The 14546-nt window shown below is 33.2% G+C and overlaps 1 protein-coding gene across 19 annotated transcripts in view; it reads right to left on the bottom strand.

The window, feature by feature from the left end:
* Nucleotides 1-14546, bottom strand: part of CADPS (calcium dependent secretion activator) — a 403228-nt gene that overhangs the window by 125532 nt on the left and 263150 nt on the right. For 9 of the 19 annotated variants that reach the window (XM_063426846.1, XM_063426840.1, XM_063426847.1 and 6 more), the window contains exons 14-17: nt 8885-9049; nt 2870-2971; nt 2691-2754; nt 2156-2279 (exon numbers count right to left, since the gene is read on the bottom strand). In XM_063426846.1, the coding sequence (XP_063282916.1) occupies nt 2156-2279; nt 2691-2754; nt 2870-2971; nt 8885-9049 (455 nt within the window). Of the gene's footprint in view, nt 1-77; nt 147-2155; nt 2280-2690; nt 2755-2869; nt 2972-8884; nt 9050-14546 lie in introns of all 19 variants that reach the window. The other 10 variants (XM_063426855.1, XM_063426848.1, XM_063426851.1 and 7 more) reach the window with 3 other exon arrangements.

Raw genomic sequence — 14546 nt, 5'->3', positions numbered from 1 at the left:
GGTTGGATTAGGAGGGGGTTCTTGGATAATGAAAACGAAGTGGAGACAGCATGGAGAAGAGGTGGTAGGTTACTCACGAATGGTTAAATCCATCACTTGGGAGGCCAAGCAGAAGACTGGATGTTCATACATTTCTCTCTTTTTGCCTATAAAAGAGGATTTGGGCATGCAAGAGGCTTAGGTCAGAGAGGTAAAGAGGTCATAGGTTAGAGGAAACTGTAACATTAACGTTAAACGGAGAAAAGATTGTAGAGTACTTGGGATACACAGGAGAGGAGAGTAGGGTAATTAAAATTTGATATTTGCTGGATTAACCATTCAGCATGCCCATGAGTCACAACAAAATTGTGACTGTGATGTTATAAGTCTTGTTTTTTGTTTATATTTTTTTTACAAGACAAATGATTCAAACAAAAGGGAAACAAAATTAATTGAATTTGGCTTAAGATACTAAGCACTGAAGCCTTAAGTATCTAAGGTTTTTAAAGGTTTTTACCATAGGCATAGACACAAACAATATTACAGTTTGTAGAATTAAATTGAACTCTCTAAGTGTTTGTGATATAGTTTTATACAACGTTCCACCAGTTGGTGCCATTAAAAAGCCCATACGTAGTGGTTTATGGTACTAATAAATGTAAACGTATTATGTTTGCACTCAGCTATGCCTATAAGAGAAAACCTGATTCATGCAGCTGGTGGATGTTGGGTTGTTATAATTAACAATCCCAGCATGCTCTGGAATTGGCATCACAACCACTTTTAGAAAGGCAGTAGAAAAATGGTTGTGCCAATAACAAATAAGAGAGGAAAGAAGCAGAAGAAAGTAGATAGTGTGGGATGAGGGATCTTATCTGAAAAGAAAGCTGGAAAAAAAGGGTTTGTTGCTTCAAAGTATTCCCAGACCTAAAAGTCACAGTGCAAAAAAAATGGGGCAGGTAATTCACACAACCGAGGAGAACTGCGGCACATGAGGGCAGAATACGCTAGAGTGTTCTACTTTGGAAATGAATGCATTTTTACTTACAGATCTTAAAGTTTGTTTTGCATTGATTTATCTGAAAGAAGAGAGCAGATCTTACCAATATGTTAGCATGTACTAAACAGAAAAGTCCGTGATGGCAGCATTTTGTAGATATTATCGGTGTTAATTTAATTCTTCTTGTGTCCTTTCTCAGCAATAGGTTTTTTAAACTCCATAAACAGCATAAGTGAAATTTTCCACAAAAAAACCCAAAACTTTTTTTGATTTGGTACCCAAAGTTCATTACAAACCTGACATTCTCCTATTTATACAGACACTGCCAAAACAAGAGGCAGCAAATAAAATCCTCTCAGTGCCCAATTCTTAAGTGTTTTTCACTGGGTGCCCCTTAATAACTTCTTTTCTGGTAGTAGTTCAACATTGTCAGAAGGACAAACATGACATCCACTTGACCTACAGAGAGCTTTTAATAAAATAAAAAAAACACTGTGTTTCCCAACCAAAAAGAAAACTTACAAGCATCTCCTTTTGCTTATTCCAGGATTGTAAAACCAGTACAAAGAGTCAGTATTAAAAACAATATGTAGTTAGTGTCTGCAGCTCACATTTTAAACCTTTTCACATATTGGTATTTCAAAGATTCACCAACAAAAATTAAAAAACATTAACTTATTTCATAACCTGTGTAACATCAACAACCTCATATCTCAGCCAAATGTATTTTTTACAAGTGGAGTGGGTACCACCACTTAGGTACTCAAAGGGTTACATACATTTTAAACAATTTTTTTTTCCGATGTCTCCAAGCATTGTAACTACAAAACCCAGTGTTATATTTTTAAAAAAATGCACAGGACAAGCACAGGCTACAACTACCTCTAACCAGAAAAAAAAAATATATATAGTAAAAAAGAATTCATAACAAAAATGTTCATATTATAGTCAGTATAACTAACAACATAACACTAAAAGCTCACTAGTGTGTAAACATATACTAGCTGATCTAACCAGGACTACATTGAAAATTATATCTAAAAGCAAATTCTCTAACACATTAACCATTAAGCCATATATTCAGAGTCAATATTATCTTGAAACATGTAGACAGTGTTCTTAAATACAAACAGCAAAGGACATTGGCATCCTGCCCGATAAAGAGGTGTGTCTTACCTTCAATTTTAGCATATTCTGATAGCCTGGTGTAGTTCACTAATGCTGCTTGCTCTAGGCATTTCCGAATAACATTTTTGACTTCCTCTTGAGGGACAGGTGTAACTATGTCTTTCATTAAAACCTTTAGATGAGTTGAGAAATATGAAAGTGTATAAAACATGATAAAGTCAAGCACACAGACCAAATTACGATATTGAACCATCTGCATGAGCCAAAAACTTGATTATTGAAGTATGTGATTATGTAAACATAAGCGTCAGTTGAGTTAATACACATAAAACAGTTAAATATATAAACACACACACACACAGACAAATACCACTGCATAATTTGAGTGATCCACATAAACAAAAATTAAAAACAGTTGGATTTACAAATCCCGAGCTAATGTACATCTTGTTCAATAGCATGTAAAACCCAGCTTTGAAAATATTTATTTCAGTGGTTTTCAAACATGCGTTTCAGCTATATCACTTTTTAGTTTAAAACTAAATAAAAATACCTAAAAAATATTTTCATGTAACATACTTACCCTCTCCAGCAAAGACAGAGTAGCTTTTAAAGCCCCCTCAGGTCGTCCAAAAGGAAAACAGTACCTGAAACAATGCAGATTTTCCTTAAGTTTCATAAAATAAATCTAGCAGAACAGCAAATCAAGCTATTTAAATGTATTTGTATTTTTAAATATTCTGGAACATTTAAATGCTTTACCTAAAATGTGTGATCTGATTCTCCAGAAGCAAACGCAGCCTTTCTTTAATTTCTTCGAAACGTTCTTTTTCTTCCACCCTTACTGTTCCGATGCCATCAGGCCTGAAGGGAGATAGCACAAATGAGTGACTAAGGATAGTCACCTAGTGACACCAATAAGTCAAATGTACAAAAAACAACGCGGCACATGTTGAAAGCTGATGGCATGGCATACGAAACTTAACTTGACTGCATGAGTCACAAACGAGAGATAGGACATGACAATGAATTTAAAATAGTGTTAGAAAAGGAAGCATTACATGTTTATGTGTTGCCGCAATAGCTGTAGAGAATGTGGTAAAAATAAAAACACAATTCTTATATCATCTGTCTGGTTCCATAGTCATGTTATTGATAAAATCTATTGCATTGCGAAATATGGTTCTTGCTGTTAAAGGGTATATATTTTCATGCTTCTATGAGGTTCTTGAAATCTTACTTGAGGAGAGGGGTGGAATATTTGATGTATCGCATGAGACTGATAGAATGATATGTGCACAATTGTTATTTTTTCAAACAAACCGACTGTCATTCTAAGTATATATTTTTTTTATCAGTATTTTTCAGTGATTCTTTGTGAGTGCACTACGCTTGCCACTTATTGTGTTGCTTATATGAAAAAAAAAAAAAAAAAAAAGCAGATGGGATTTGAAATAAGTCCAGTGATAAAAAAAATCCCTTTTAAATAAAGTTTAATACTTAATATAGCAGTAAGGCTAGTTTTACATGATAATCCCTGAAACCCAGCCTTACGTGAGTCAAAGAAACTGTGTGTAGATGGACAAAAGACGTATAAGGTGACACAGTGTACAAGTTTGTATTTCCTCTTGCTTTTATGCCTAGCTAGCCACACAATATGGATTGATCTTGAATATTTACACCACACTATAATCCATGAGAATAGAAACGCCTAATCCTTTCACTAAAGAAACCAATAACTCAGACAGTAATCATTATTATGTGCTATTATTGTCAGGTAAAACATACCAATTTCAGCATTCCCTATATAGGCCTATAGCAGTTCAGTCGCCTTCTGGTAATATAAGTCGTCTGAAAACGGAACAAATGTTCTAAGTTGTAGGCCTCCTCCAGTGAAAAGCTAAGCTGTGTAAATCCTTAACACTAGACTAGTTTAGCTTTACAAAAGGTTTAGGCAAAGGATTACAAACCTTTAATGAACCTCCTGTCAGGGGTTAATTGGTTAGCTTTACTTTTCTTTATTAAACAAATCAAAAGACCTTAAATTCCAAAAATTGCAATCTGTACAGTAATGTTTGACTGACCTCTTAAGTGAGAAGCCTCTTGATACCAGACATATTGTGTTGTAAGACACAAGCTTGCTATTTATTTATTTTTTTCTATCAAAGCACAAATAGAGACATATTTTTGTTCAAAAGCCTAATCCTCTGGTGCCAGGAATAGTATACAATGGTTGACAATTTACACAATTTAAACATATATGTGAATGGAATGAGGTGATATAATACTCTACAAGGTACCACAGTAACACAGTAATGTATGAATGTTAAAAAGTTAAATGTGGTAAAAAAAAATACACATTCAATTATGTTTAAAAAAAAGAAAAAATATATATTTTTTTATTTTTATTGTAATCACTTTTATATAATATATATATATAGATATATATATATATATATATATATATATATATATTAGAAAAGTGATTACATTCATTGTTTAAAAACAAATCTTTAACATAATTTAATTTAATAAAAAATCTATATATAGTTTTCTTACTTATTCCTTTAGTTTACAAACTGTACCATTTAGCACTATCTATCTATCTATCTATCTATCTATCTATCTATCTATCTATCTATCTAGACAATCAACTAGATAGGTAGGCAGACAGATAGATCACTTGAGAGGCACATTGCTTTTTTGGCTAAACATTATTCATGCATATAATTACCAGAATATTACCAGATAAGGTAGAGACTGTGAGGTTATGGTCATAACAATTAAATTACAAAAAAAAAAAAAAAATCTGAAGCAAATTAAATAATTTTAACACATTATATGCTTAATTATTAAATTTATTTTTCAGAATAATTATATTGGAATTTTCATTCATCTACAGGTCAACTACAGCTATGTTTAACGTGAAATGGATATGTTTCCCGCATAACAACTAGAACCTCTCTGAGGACCTCTGTTCTCAAACAGCTGTGGACTATATCACATCTGACATGACAAACATTTCTTTAATCCACCTTTCAAATTTTTGGCAAACCATTTTTCTCACTGTCCTTCACAAAGTTGACATTTTCGGCAGCATGATAGGAAGGATGTCATGTTGCTTGCTTTTCAAGTTGTTGTCACAGTGGTTAGAACCAGTTCTGTCATCTTCACTCTCCTCACAATTTCCCATCTTGAGCCATGTCACAAACAATAATTCTTCCAAAGCTTTTGTCAAATTTCAAATATTATTACCCAGCTGTACGTCTTTAGATTTACTGGTTATGATCGGACCTTGCTGTTCATCTTCCCGGGAGCAGCAACAATTATTAATTTAAATTAATGTAACTTTGTCTGCTCTGTATCACTATAATCATATTTTGAACATTTCATATAATTACTTTGTACATGGTATATATTAATAGCCTTTTGATTGAAGGATGTATAAGAAGGTTAATAATATTTAAATTTTGAGAAATTTATTAAACGTTTAATGTTAATGTGATCATTGATATTTTGTTTGTTTTATATATTTTTTTTCTTTTGGGTTTTCTTGTCTTGCCACTTGCCCTTATTTATATTTGTTATATTTTCTTCCTTGCGCTTGATCTCAATATCTGAATTCAGCCATTTTGTTCTTCTCTGTCCCTGATTTCTGCAGTTTGCCCTTCCTTGGGATTGATTTTACTGATGGATTGTGCGTAAATTTTTTGGTAACTGAAACAGAACCTTGCTTTGAACTCTGCACATTGCTACTAGTCAAAAAACTACTTGTCCCTACTTTTCCTTATGTTGTAAAAACTACAGAAAGGGGACTATTCAGAGGCAGGTTTAATACAGTTTACTTTTGCAGACAGAGCCCCTTTGATACACAATTAAATTCTGAGTTCATTGTAGAAAAAACATGTTTAAAGATTAAATTAATATTATTAACTATGGTTTAATGAAGATAAGATTTAGAGCTGGCATCACTTGTGGATTTGCAATTAGACTTCCCAATGATTTTTTTATTTTCTTGACTTAGTGTAAATGTAAAGGATAATCCAGACAAGGATCCCTTATTCAATTAGTCTAGAAAAGGTCTATCAGAAGCTAAAACAATATTCTTGGGACTTGCTGGTATTTTGGATCTGGGCTGCTCCTTATAGATGTTACCAGTCTGATAAGTATGCACAAGGCACACATGTTTTAAAACATGTTTGAGACATACATGAATGGACACTAGTCGTATCTCAAGATATTTTTGTTTTTTTTCCTATTCTTGTGATTTTCTATTACATATATTCACTTTCTCGCATTAACTTAATTAAACTCCAAATATTGTTTCCCGAATAATTCCTTTAATTAAAAAAATTGTGTAAAAGTCAATAATACACACAATTAATTAACATAATGGCAATTGAGGAGAAACTGACACAAAAATTGAGTGCACTTGACACAGAGCTAACACCACAGCCATTTCCCTAAACCCCCTTTAACACCTGTAATAATTCTTTTATTTTCCAACAGTTGGAAAACACACCTATATTATAATTTTCAATGACAAGTCGTCAGTATTTTATGTGTAGTATCTGCATTGACCACATGGAAAAATGACAATCATGAAGATACAATTGCATTACATAATAAGTAGTGATCAATTTACCCCAAGGGGTGATTTTCTTATTTTATCTTAACTACCCTCTACATTTTATCTTATATGCTTTTTATTTTAATAAATTGAATGTTAATTTATTCTTACATATATATGTATATGTGTATGTAGGGTGTTGTCCATGTAAACTAAATGTATTGTTAAATATAATACATTGCATTTTAATGGCCTGCAAGAGAAAAGCTTTAAGAAAGTAATGATTTTCTAGAAAATCAGTCTTTGTCAATTACTGTGTATAGCTCTTTCAAATATCCTATAATTATTGTAGAATTTGAAGTTGTAACGGCAAATCTCTTATTTTTTTATTTTTTTTATTTTATAGAATAAAATTTATTTATTTTTAGCTTTATTGGTGTGCATAGACTCTGTATATTTTTAAATGAATAGCATGTTGTGTATTCTCTATGTATGTTGGGTATTATTATAAAATAAAAATGTTTGCTTTTGTCCATTGTGATTTTTCTAAAATGTATTATTTAACATATGAATGAAAGATTAAATATAAAAAAGGCACAGAGATAATTGGCAGACGCCACCTAATGTCGTTTTATGATATTCAAGGTAAAATTTGACTATTGTCATATTTTGACCACTTTGATTCATGACATGCCAGTAAGGTCTGAGAAACTTAACAGGTCAGATTCAGCACTCTTGTTGTGTCCTGTGCTAATAACTGATCTGATACAGTACCATAGCTGTGTGTGAGCCAGGACCATGGACAGCAGCTATTTAGTTAGTTCCATATGATGAGCATGTCATTTTGTCAGCCCTCACCTTCAGGCTGTCCTGCAACATCTGAATCTCATTCTCTCTGCACTTTCTCACTGACTGCAAGCTACTGTTGTCTAAATGCTTGACCTTACACATACACGATACAAACAGACAACCCACCTCAACTCTACCATCAATGTCCATTTTAAAAAGAAAAGGAAGATTGATAGTCACATAGATTTCTCTCTGTATCTGACCTTCATTACAACAGTGGCAGATTCTGACTGACAGTCGGTCTCATTTCAGAGAAAGCTAAACTACTAGTTCTTTTATGGACATGTAAAAGTGAATCAACATCTAGCCTCAAAGCAGAACAAATACATGCACATACATTTAAAAATGAGAGATTTGGACTAGATTGGCCAAGATCATGTTTTCCAAGTCAAATAAGAAACTGAAAAGTTTAGGACTTTGATACTAAAAGAGAATAAATGTACTTTAAAAAAAAATAAAAAATAAAATACATATATATATTTATTTGAAAGGTTAGGGTGCACTCCATTGGATTTGTTCAATCACTGTGTTATTTTTATACATTAATAAAAAAAAAAACATATACAGAGTCCCCGATCAACGTTTCTACTCCGATAGGTTCTTTCTCAATATCCTATCCTCAGAATCTTGCAGACACACAAAAAAGAATAAGTATGTTTTGCACCAATAATATGTGTGCATTAAATACAGAAGTTTTATTCATAGATCAAATCTTTTTGTTAATCTTAACGTTCTCTCTTATAATAACACACTATTTTGGATTTTTTGCAGGACAACAAGAAAGTACAAGCATTTTTATGCACACTTAGACAAACAGGCTGAATAATTAGTAGTATGAGGAGGAGATCGCAAGAGTGAATCTACACTATAAAGCAGGAGTGTAAATCCTTAGGCGTCAAAGGCCAAAAACAAGCCTTCATTTCTTGATAGCCATGCTTAAACAGAAGTGGGTTACGCTAATGAACTAAAAGTGATTAACTCAGCCATGTATCATCATGGATATCTAGAAATCTAGGCCTGTGTGTGGTCTTTGAGGACTGAAGTTGAGCACTGTTGACCTAACACAGAGAGGGTTTAATATTAAGCACGAGGTACACATATTTATATGTCTGATCTATAATCTATATGAAGGGAAGGAGACTTGAAAACACATTTTGTGTAGGTTAAGATTAATTAGAATATTAGGGTTAGGAACATGTAGGCAAATAACATGGTTTTGGTTGAGATTAGATATTTTAAGGGAAATGGAAACAATATTTTTTTTTAACAAATGAGTTTATAGAAAGCATATCTTAGTAGAAAGCTAGCATGGAGCCTGATGGCCCAGAATTGTGAATATTTTCACTAATAATCCTTACCTTTTAGGTTCTGGGTTCGGCTGAGATTTTGAATCTTTCCTCTTTTTAGAATCCCTTTTAGAATCTCGTTTAGTCTCTGGTTCAATAGCAGAGGGACTAGGTACTTTGCTCCCCTCACCTTCTGCATTATGCTGTGACCCACCAAATAATTCTGAAATTTGTGGGCTTTGGGTGCGTGGTAGTATGCGTGGGGCATGCAGTGGACAGGCAGCAGGACAGAAATATGAAGAAAATGGAGGCAGAAGGCAGCATGAAATAAGGAAATAAAAATAAACTAAAGTAAATGACAGGATATACAAATTAAAGAAACAGAATTGTGAAAGATAACAGAAAAGTAAACAAAAATATAGAGTGTTCAGCCCTTAACAAAGCCCCAAACAATTGGGCACAGCAAGAATTCATGAAAGTATTAGTGCTGATCTAAGCCTTAAATAAAGTATACACTACCCCACTCTTAGGGTGGAATTAATGAGAAGTGAGCCTCTTTCAGCATTCTGTACAGAAAGTAATGCAGATAACTAATATGTCTCTTGTGTTATAATTGGGTCTCGCTATTAAAAATGAAGGCTCATACAGTAAAACCTCCCATACAATTACAACCCGCAATAACTTGAGGATGACTTACATTAGCAAAAAAAACAAGAGAAGACAAAAAAGAAAGGATATGGAAAATAATTGTATTATGAAAGAAACATGCATTCAAACAAAAACTTGTTTTAAAGAAGTCTGTACAAATACAATAATAGACCAGACTAGTTGCCATCATAAACCTTGGTTGGATGGCATCCCAAAAAGTCAATTTCTTCGCCTCCACCGAAATTGTTCATCTACAGCTGATTTTATTGCCCAATCTACCTCATTGAAAAATATGTTTTTAGAAAAAACTATGAAGCAAAAAAATTAGATGTAGCTCTGGAGTTGGTAAAAGAGAAAGAAAGAAAAGAGCTCCTAACATATAAAGTGAAAAAAGCAGATCCCCCACAATTGCCTATTATCTTAGATTTCAACAACAAGAATAAAACTTTAAAGAAAATCATAAACAAACACTGGCATATTCTGAAACAAGACGACCTTTTAAAAGATCACATCCCAGATAGACCCAATGTTATATTTAGAGGAGCGCCGAACTTCAGAACAATCCTTACTAAAAACTATACAAAAAAAAGTGTACAACAAAAAAAGAATTTTTTATCTAGACCTAAAGGTTGTTTTAAGTGTAATAATTGTATTGTATGCAGAACCACAAAAGGTACCACAAACTCCAAAATTACTCATTTTTCTTCTACTATTACAAAAACCTCTTATCCTATTAAAGACTTCATTGGTTGTAACACTAAAGGTGTTATATACCTATTGGAATGCCCATGTGGACTTCAGTACGTGGGCATGATTAAAAGATGTCTTAAAGTAAGATTGGCAGAACACTGCCGTAACATTAAAAGAGGCTACGACAACCACTCAGTTTCCAAGCACTTCATAACACATAATAAAGACCCGACACTCTCGAAAGTTATTGGGATAGAACATGTTACCCTCCCATGGAGAGGTGGTAACATCACCAATATCTTGGGTAAAAGGGAAATGTATTGGGTTTTTCAACTCAGAACCCTTGCCCCAGAAGGACTCAATGCAGAATTTGATCTTTTTAATTTTTTATAATATACTATATTATTACTTTTCTTTCCCCCGCTCTCTATATTCATATCCTTTCATTCATATCCATACATATCTTTCCACATTTATTTTTATTTTTATTTTAATTTAATTACATTTTTCATTTTTTTTCTTTCATTTTTCTTTTAATTTTATTATTATTTTAATATTTATCTTTATTTTTATTTTTATTTAAATTAATTTTAATTTTATTTTATTTTTATTTATTTTTATTTTTATATTTATATTTAATTTTATTTTTACTTATTTATATTTATTTTTATTTTTATTTTTCATTTTTATATTTATTTAAATTTTATTTTTATTACATACTTTCTCACATATTATTTTCATATATTCTTATGTTATAGTGAAAGTAGATTTCTTCTTATTCTCACATATTTTTATTTTCATATTTTTATCATTTATTCAGAGGTTATCTCTATTCTTTCTTACTGTGCCTATCCATCCTGTATATATTCTTCCCATCCCCTTATATCCATTACACACACACACATTTTCATTATACATATACACATATCCATACTGATTATACATATATACATTTCTCTTTCTTCCCTTTTTTTTTTGCCACTTTTTTATTGTCCAAGAGTTTTCTTCTCCCTTCCTTTTTTCAATACACTATGCTCGTTTTTATTTTGCTGTACACCTAGTATCATGCACTGCCACCAAGAGTGCAGACACTTAATGCAGCTTGCTCGTTTACTAGACGGAGGCGTGCTTTGCTGTGCCGACCTCCGTCCAGACTACATTACCCAATGCTCATTGCAGTATATCACGTGATCGCGGACGATCGCGATCACGTGTTTATCTGTTTCTCCCACCCATCCGGTCCTCTCATACTCTGTACCATTCACTACATCTCCCAAGAGGCTTTAGGGAACCCCATGTGATCGCGGCTATCCGCGATCACGTGACCGAGTACTCTTCTTTTATTTTTATCTTTCTTATTCAATAACACTCGTTTTAAAGTTAAAATTAAAGGTTTTATTTATTTTTATATCATTATTATTATGGACTTGTATCTTTTCTGTTTTAAAATGTTTTTGTATTTTACATTGTGTATCGATGACGTCATTTTGGCGCCAAAATTTGAATAAGCATGTATTATCTTAGTTTATATAAGCATCTATGTACCAGGCTGATTTTTACTATTGCCAGTTGATAAAGCCCTGTGTGGCGAAACGCGTTTTGGCTGTTTTTATATATTGATTATTTTAATTAAAGGAATATTGGCTTTTTCACTATTTATTTGCCATATATCCTTTATTTTACCTGGTCATATATCACTGTGAAGTTGATACCTGCTAAAGAATCCTAGGTGGGGACTATACCACCCACGCGAATAGATTGAGCAGTATATCCTGCTCATTCATATGTGAGTACCTGCATTTCTACTGTTTATACTTATTTTATTATATCTACAGTGAGCACTATATTTGGTTGTTTTTTTTCTCTCCCTATTCTATACCGAGGAATTATCTTCACCTTATCCCACCAGTGGGGGGCAGACGCCACTGAATGCCAATTATACTTGAGCTAGTTTATGCTCATAAATAGGTGAGTGCAATACCTCCCTTATATTTATCCTGTTCTTATCGGTCCTCAGTTTGCACTATTGGAGTCAAGACAGCCCAAGCATTAGAAGATCTACTTTCTTCATTGGAAATTCCTACACATCAAGCCTTCTACTAATCTATTGGAATCTAAAAGCAGACTATTAAGTATTGGGACTACTTTTTTATATATTCAATTTTTTAATATTGTTCCATTTTACACTGTTAGTGTGTGTAAGTGGATTATATTTTTATTCTTCTTCTTTTTGTCTTTTTGATCCTATTTTATCTTTTTATTTATTTATTTTATTTTGTTATTATACATTTATCTGTTTTTAGCGCGACCTATTACTGTGTTTTTGCCATTTTTCCTTTGAGGATATTAGAGGGAACCTCATACCCATAGGTTGCAGCTTTCTATTTGTTTTCATCCCTATTAGATCACTCAGCGCTGATCCTATATCTATCTTTATTAACTTAACAACTTGACCAATGCAGATGTGGGAGCAAACATTTAGAGTAATATAAATTAGGCTTTTTAATTCCTGCACTGTTTTTCACCAAATTAAAATGAACTTTGGATGCACATGGTCCTGAACAATGCTATCGCTTGGGGCGCACAAAATGTAAACTCTTTTACGATGAAATATACATTTAATTGCAAGTAATACCCACCCTATTGTCTGTATCTATAATGGAAGGCTAGCATCATGTCTGGAAAACAGGCAATCTTTATGTTTTCTACAGCAAAACAGCTTGCAATTATTCCTTTGCAGTCATGTGTGAGTATCTGAGACAAACCAAGGAGATATCTCATCAAACACACAAATGTGATTTATTGCACCGCACATAATTGCAAAGTAGTTGCAAAATATCTAGTGTGCTGTCTCCATGTATTGCAGTCCCTTGGGAACTAACTTGGTCGACAGGTGGGGAGCCACCAGTTGTCTCTACCAGATGGATGTCGTAATAGAGACAATTGCTACCACCCAAACAAATACTGACCAGAGCATCCCACTGTACCAAGGACAGGGAAGCTTGCAAAGCATTGTGCAATTGTGTCTTTAGCAACCTAGGGCAGAGTTAATTCAAAAGCAGGCCTTCCAACCTTCCAGATTTTGTCAACACAGTCACTATTTTAGGGTCCCACCAACACGACTTTACCTGGTGTCCTATTTTTGTTGACATTTGGGTACTGTTTTCAGAAAGCTTAGCATGAGCACATCAATAGAATGATCATGTTATGCATTGAACCCCAGTACCGTGCAAAGAGAGCGGAAACACTCTCTGCATGGTCTGCTCTTGGCGAGGTGGCATTCACAACAGGCTAATCTGCCAATTCTTTGGGTAGACCACCCTCCCCCATCCAGGCAGCACCAATGACGTAATTCATGCCATTAACAGGCTTCATTTTACCCCTTCCACCAGCATTCCACCTGCAGAAGCAATAACAGTGGTTGCAACATTGTAGTTTTTTTATTTTTATTCTTTTTTATCTCTGTTTTAAGCAGCAGTAAATTTATAAAAATAAATGTAATAAACACACTAAAAGTCTGGCTACCACATTATTCTCAATAAATAATACCATATCATTTGTGCATAATAGGTACATTTAAATGAACCAGCAATACTTCTATTTTGTCAGATAGTCATTTGCTTTAATACATTATAAAACCACACAGTTTAATGTGTATCTATGAAAATCCACAAAATGGGATTCATTAATGGAAAAAGGATTTCCGTTTTAAATTCATGTTGGTGTAATCTGAAAATCCCTGTATATTCTATTATGCAATACTTTAAGTAAAAATATAATAAATACTTACAAATTACTCAACACTCTGAGTGCCAGTTGTGGAACCTCTTGAAGGGTTGTAAACATTTTGTTAATTAAAAGATCTTCGATGAGTGCCGGAAATATAACATTGTTTTTGACATTAATTTGTTTATGAGAGAATTATTTCAATATATTTTACAGCTTACACTATATGAGTCTGTTAATAATATATTAACCCCATTATGACAGACGACGCACCAAGTCTGTTATGATATAATGGGATTGGACTAACCTCTTTAAATGAGGGGTTAATTTAGAACACTTTTAGATAATGGTCCATGGTGCTATCTGCTGTTCTAATAATAAAACAATGACAAATCGTATTTGTGTTGTGGAACAAGCACTGGGGCAAGAATATTTGTCTATGGGAGGGATCTTGTGTTTCATTCACATGGTATGTGCATTCAGAATGCAGTCTCAATCCTAGCTTGATCTTCTTATGTCCAGGCTAAAGTCTATTTACTCACCAGGCCCTCAGGCACCAAACATTGTAAGCTCTTATGGGTTTTCTGTTAATTAAAGACAGTGCAGTTCAACAGCTATGTAAACCCAAATTCTTCTTACATTATGCAAACTGTGTGTTCAACAACCAAAC

Source organism: Pelobates fuscus, chromosome 7 (assembly GCF_036172605.1).
Source record: "Pelobates fuscus isolate aPelFus1 chromosome 7, aPelFus1.pri, whole genome shotgun sequence".
NCBI lineage: Eukaryota > Metazoa > Chordata > Amphibia > Anura > Pelobatidae > Pelobates > Pelobates fuscus.
The sequence above is the reverse complement of the archived record's forward strand: the minus strand, read 5'-3'. Positions and strand labels throughout refer to the sequence as shown.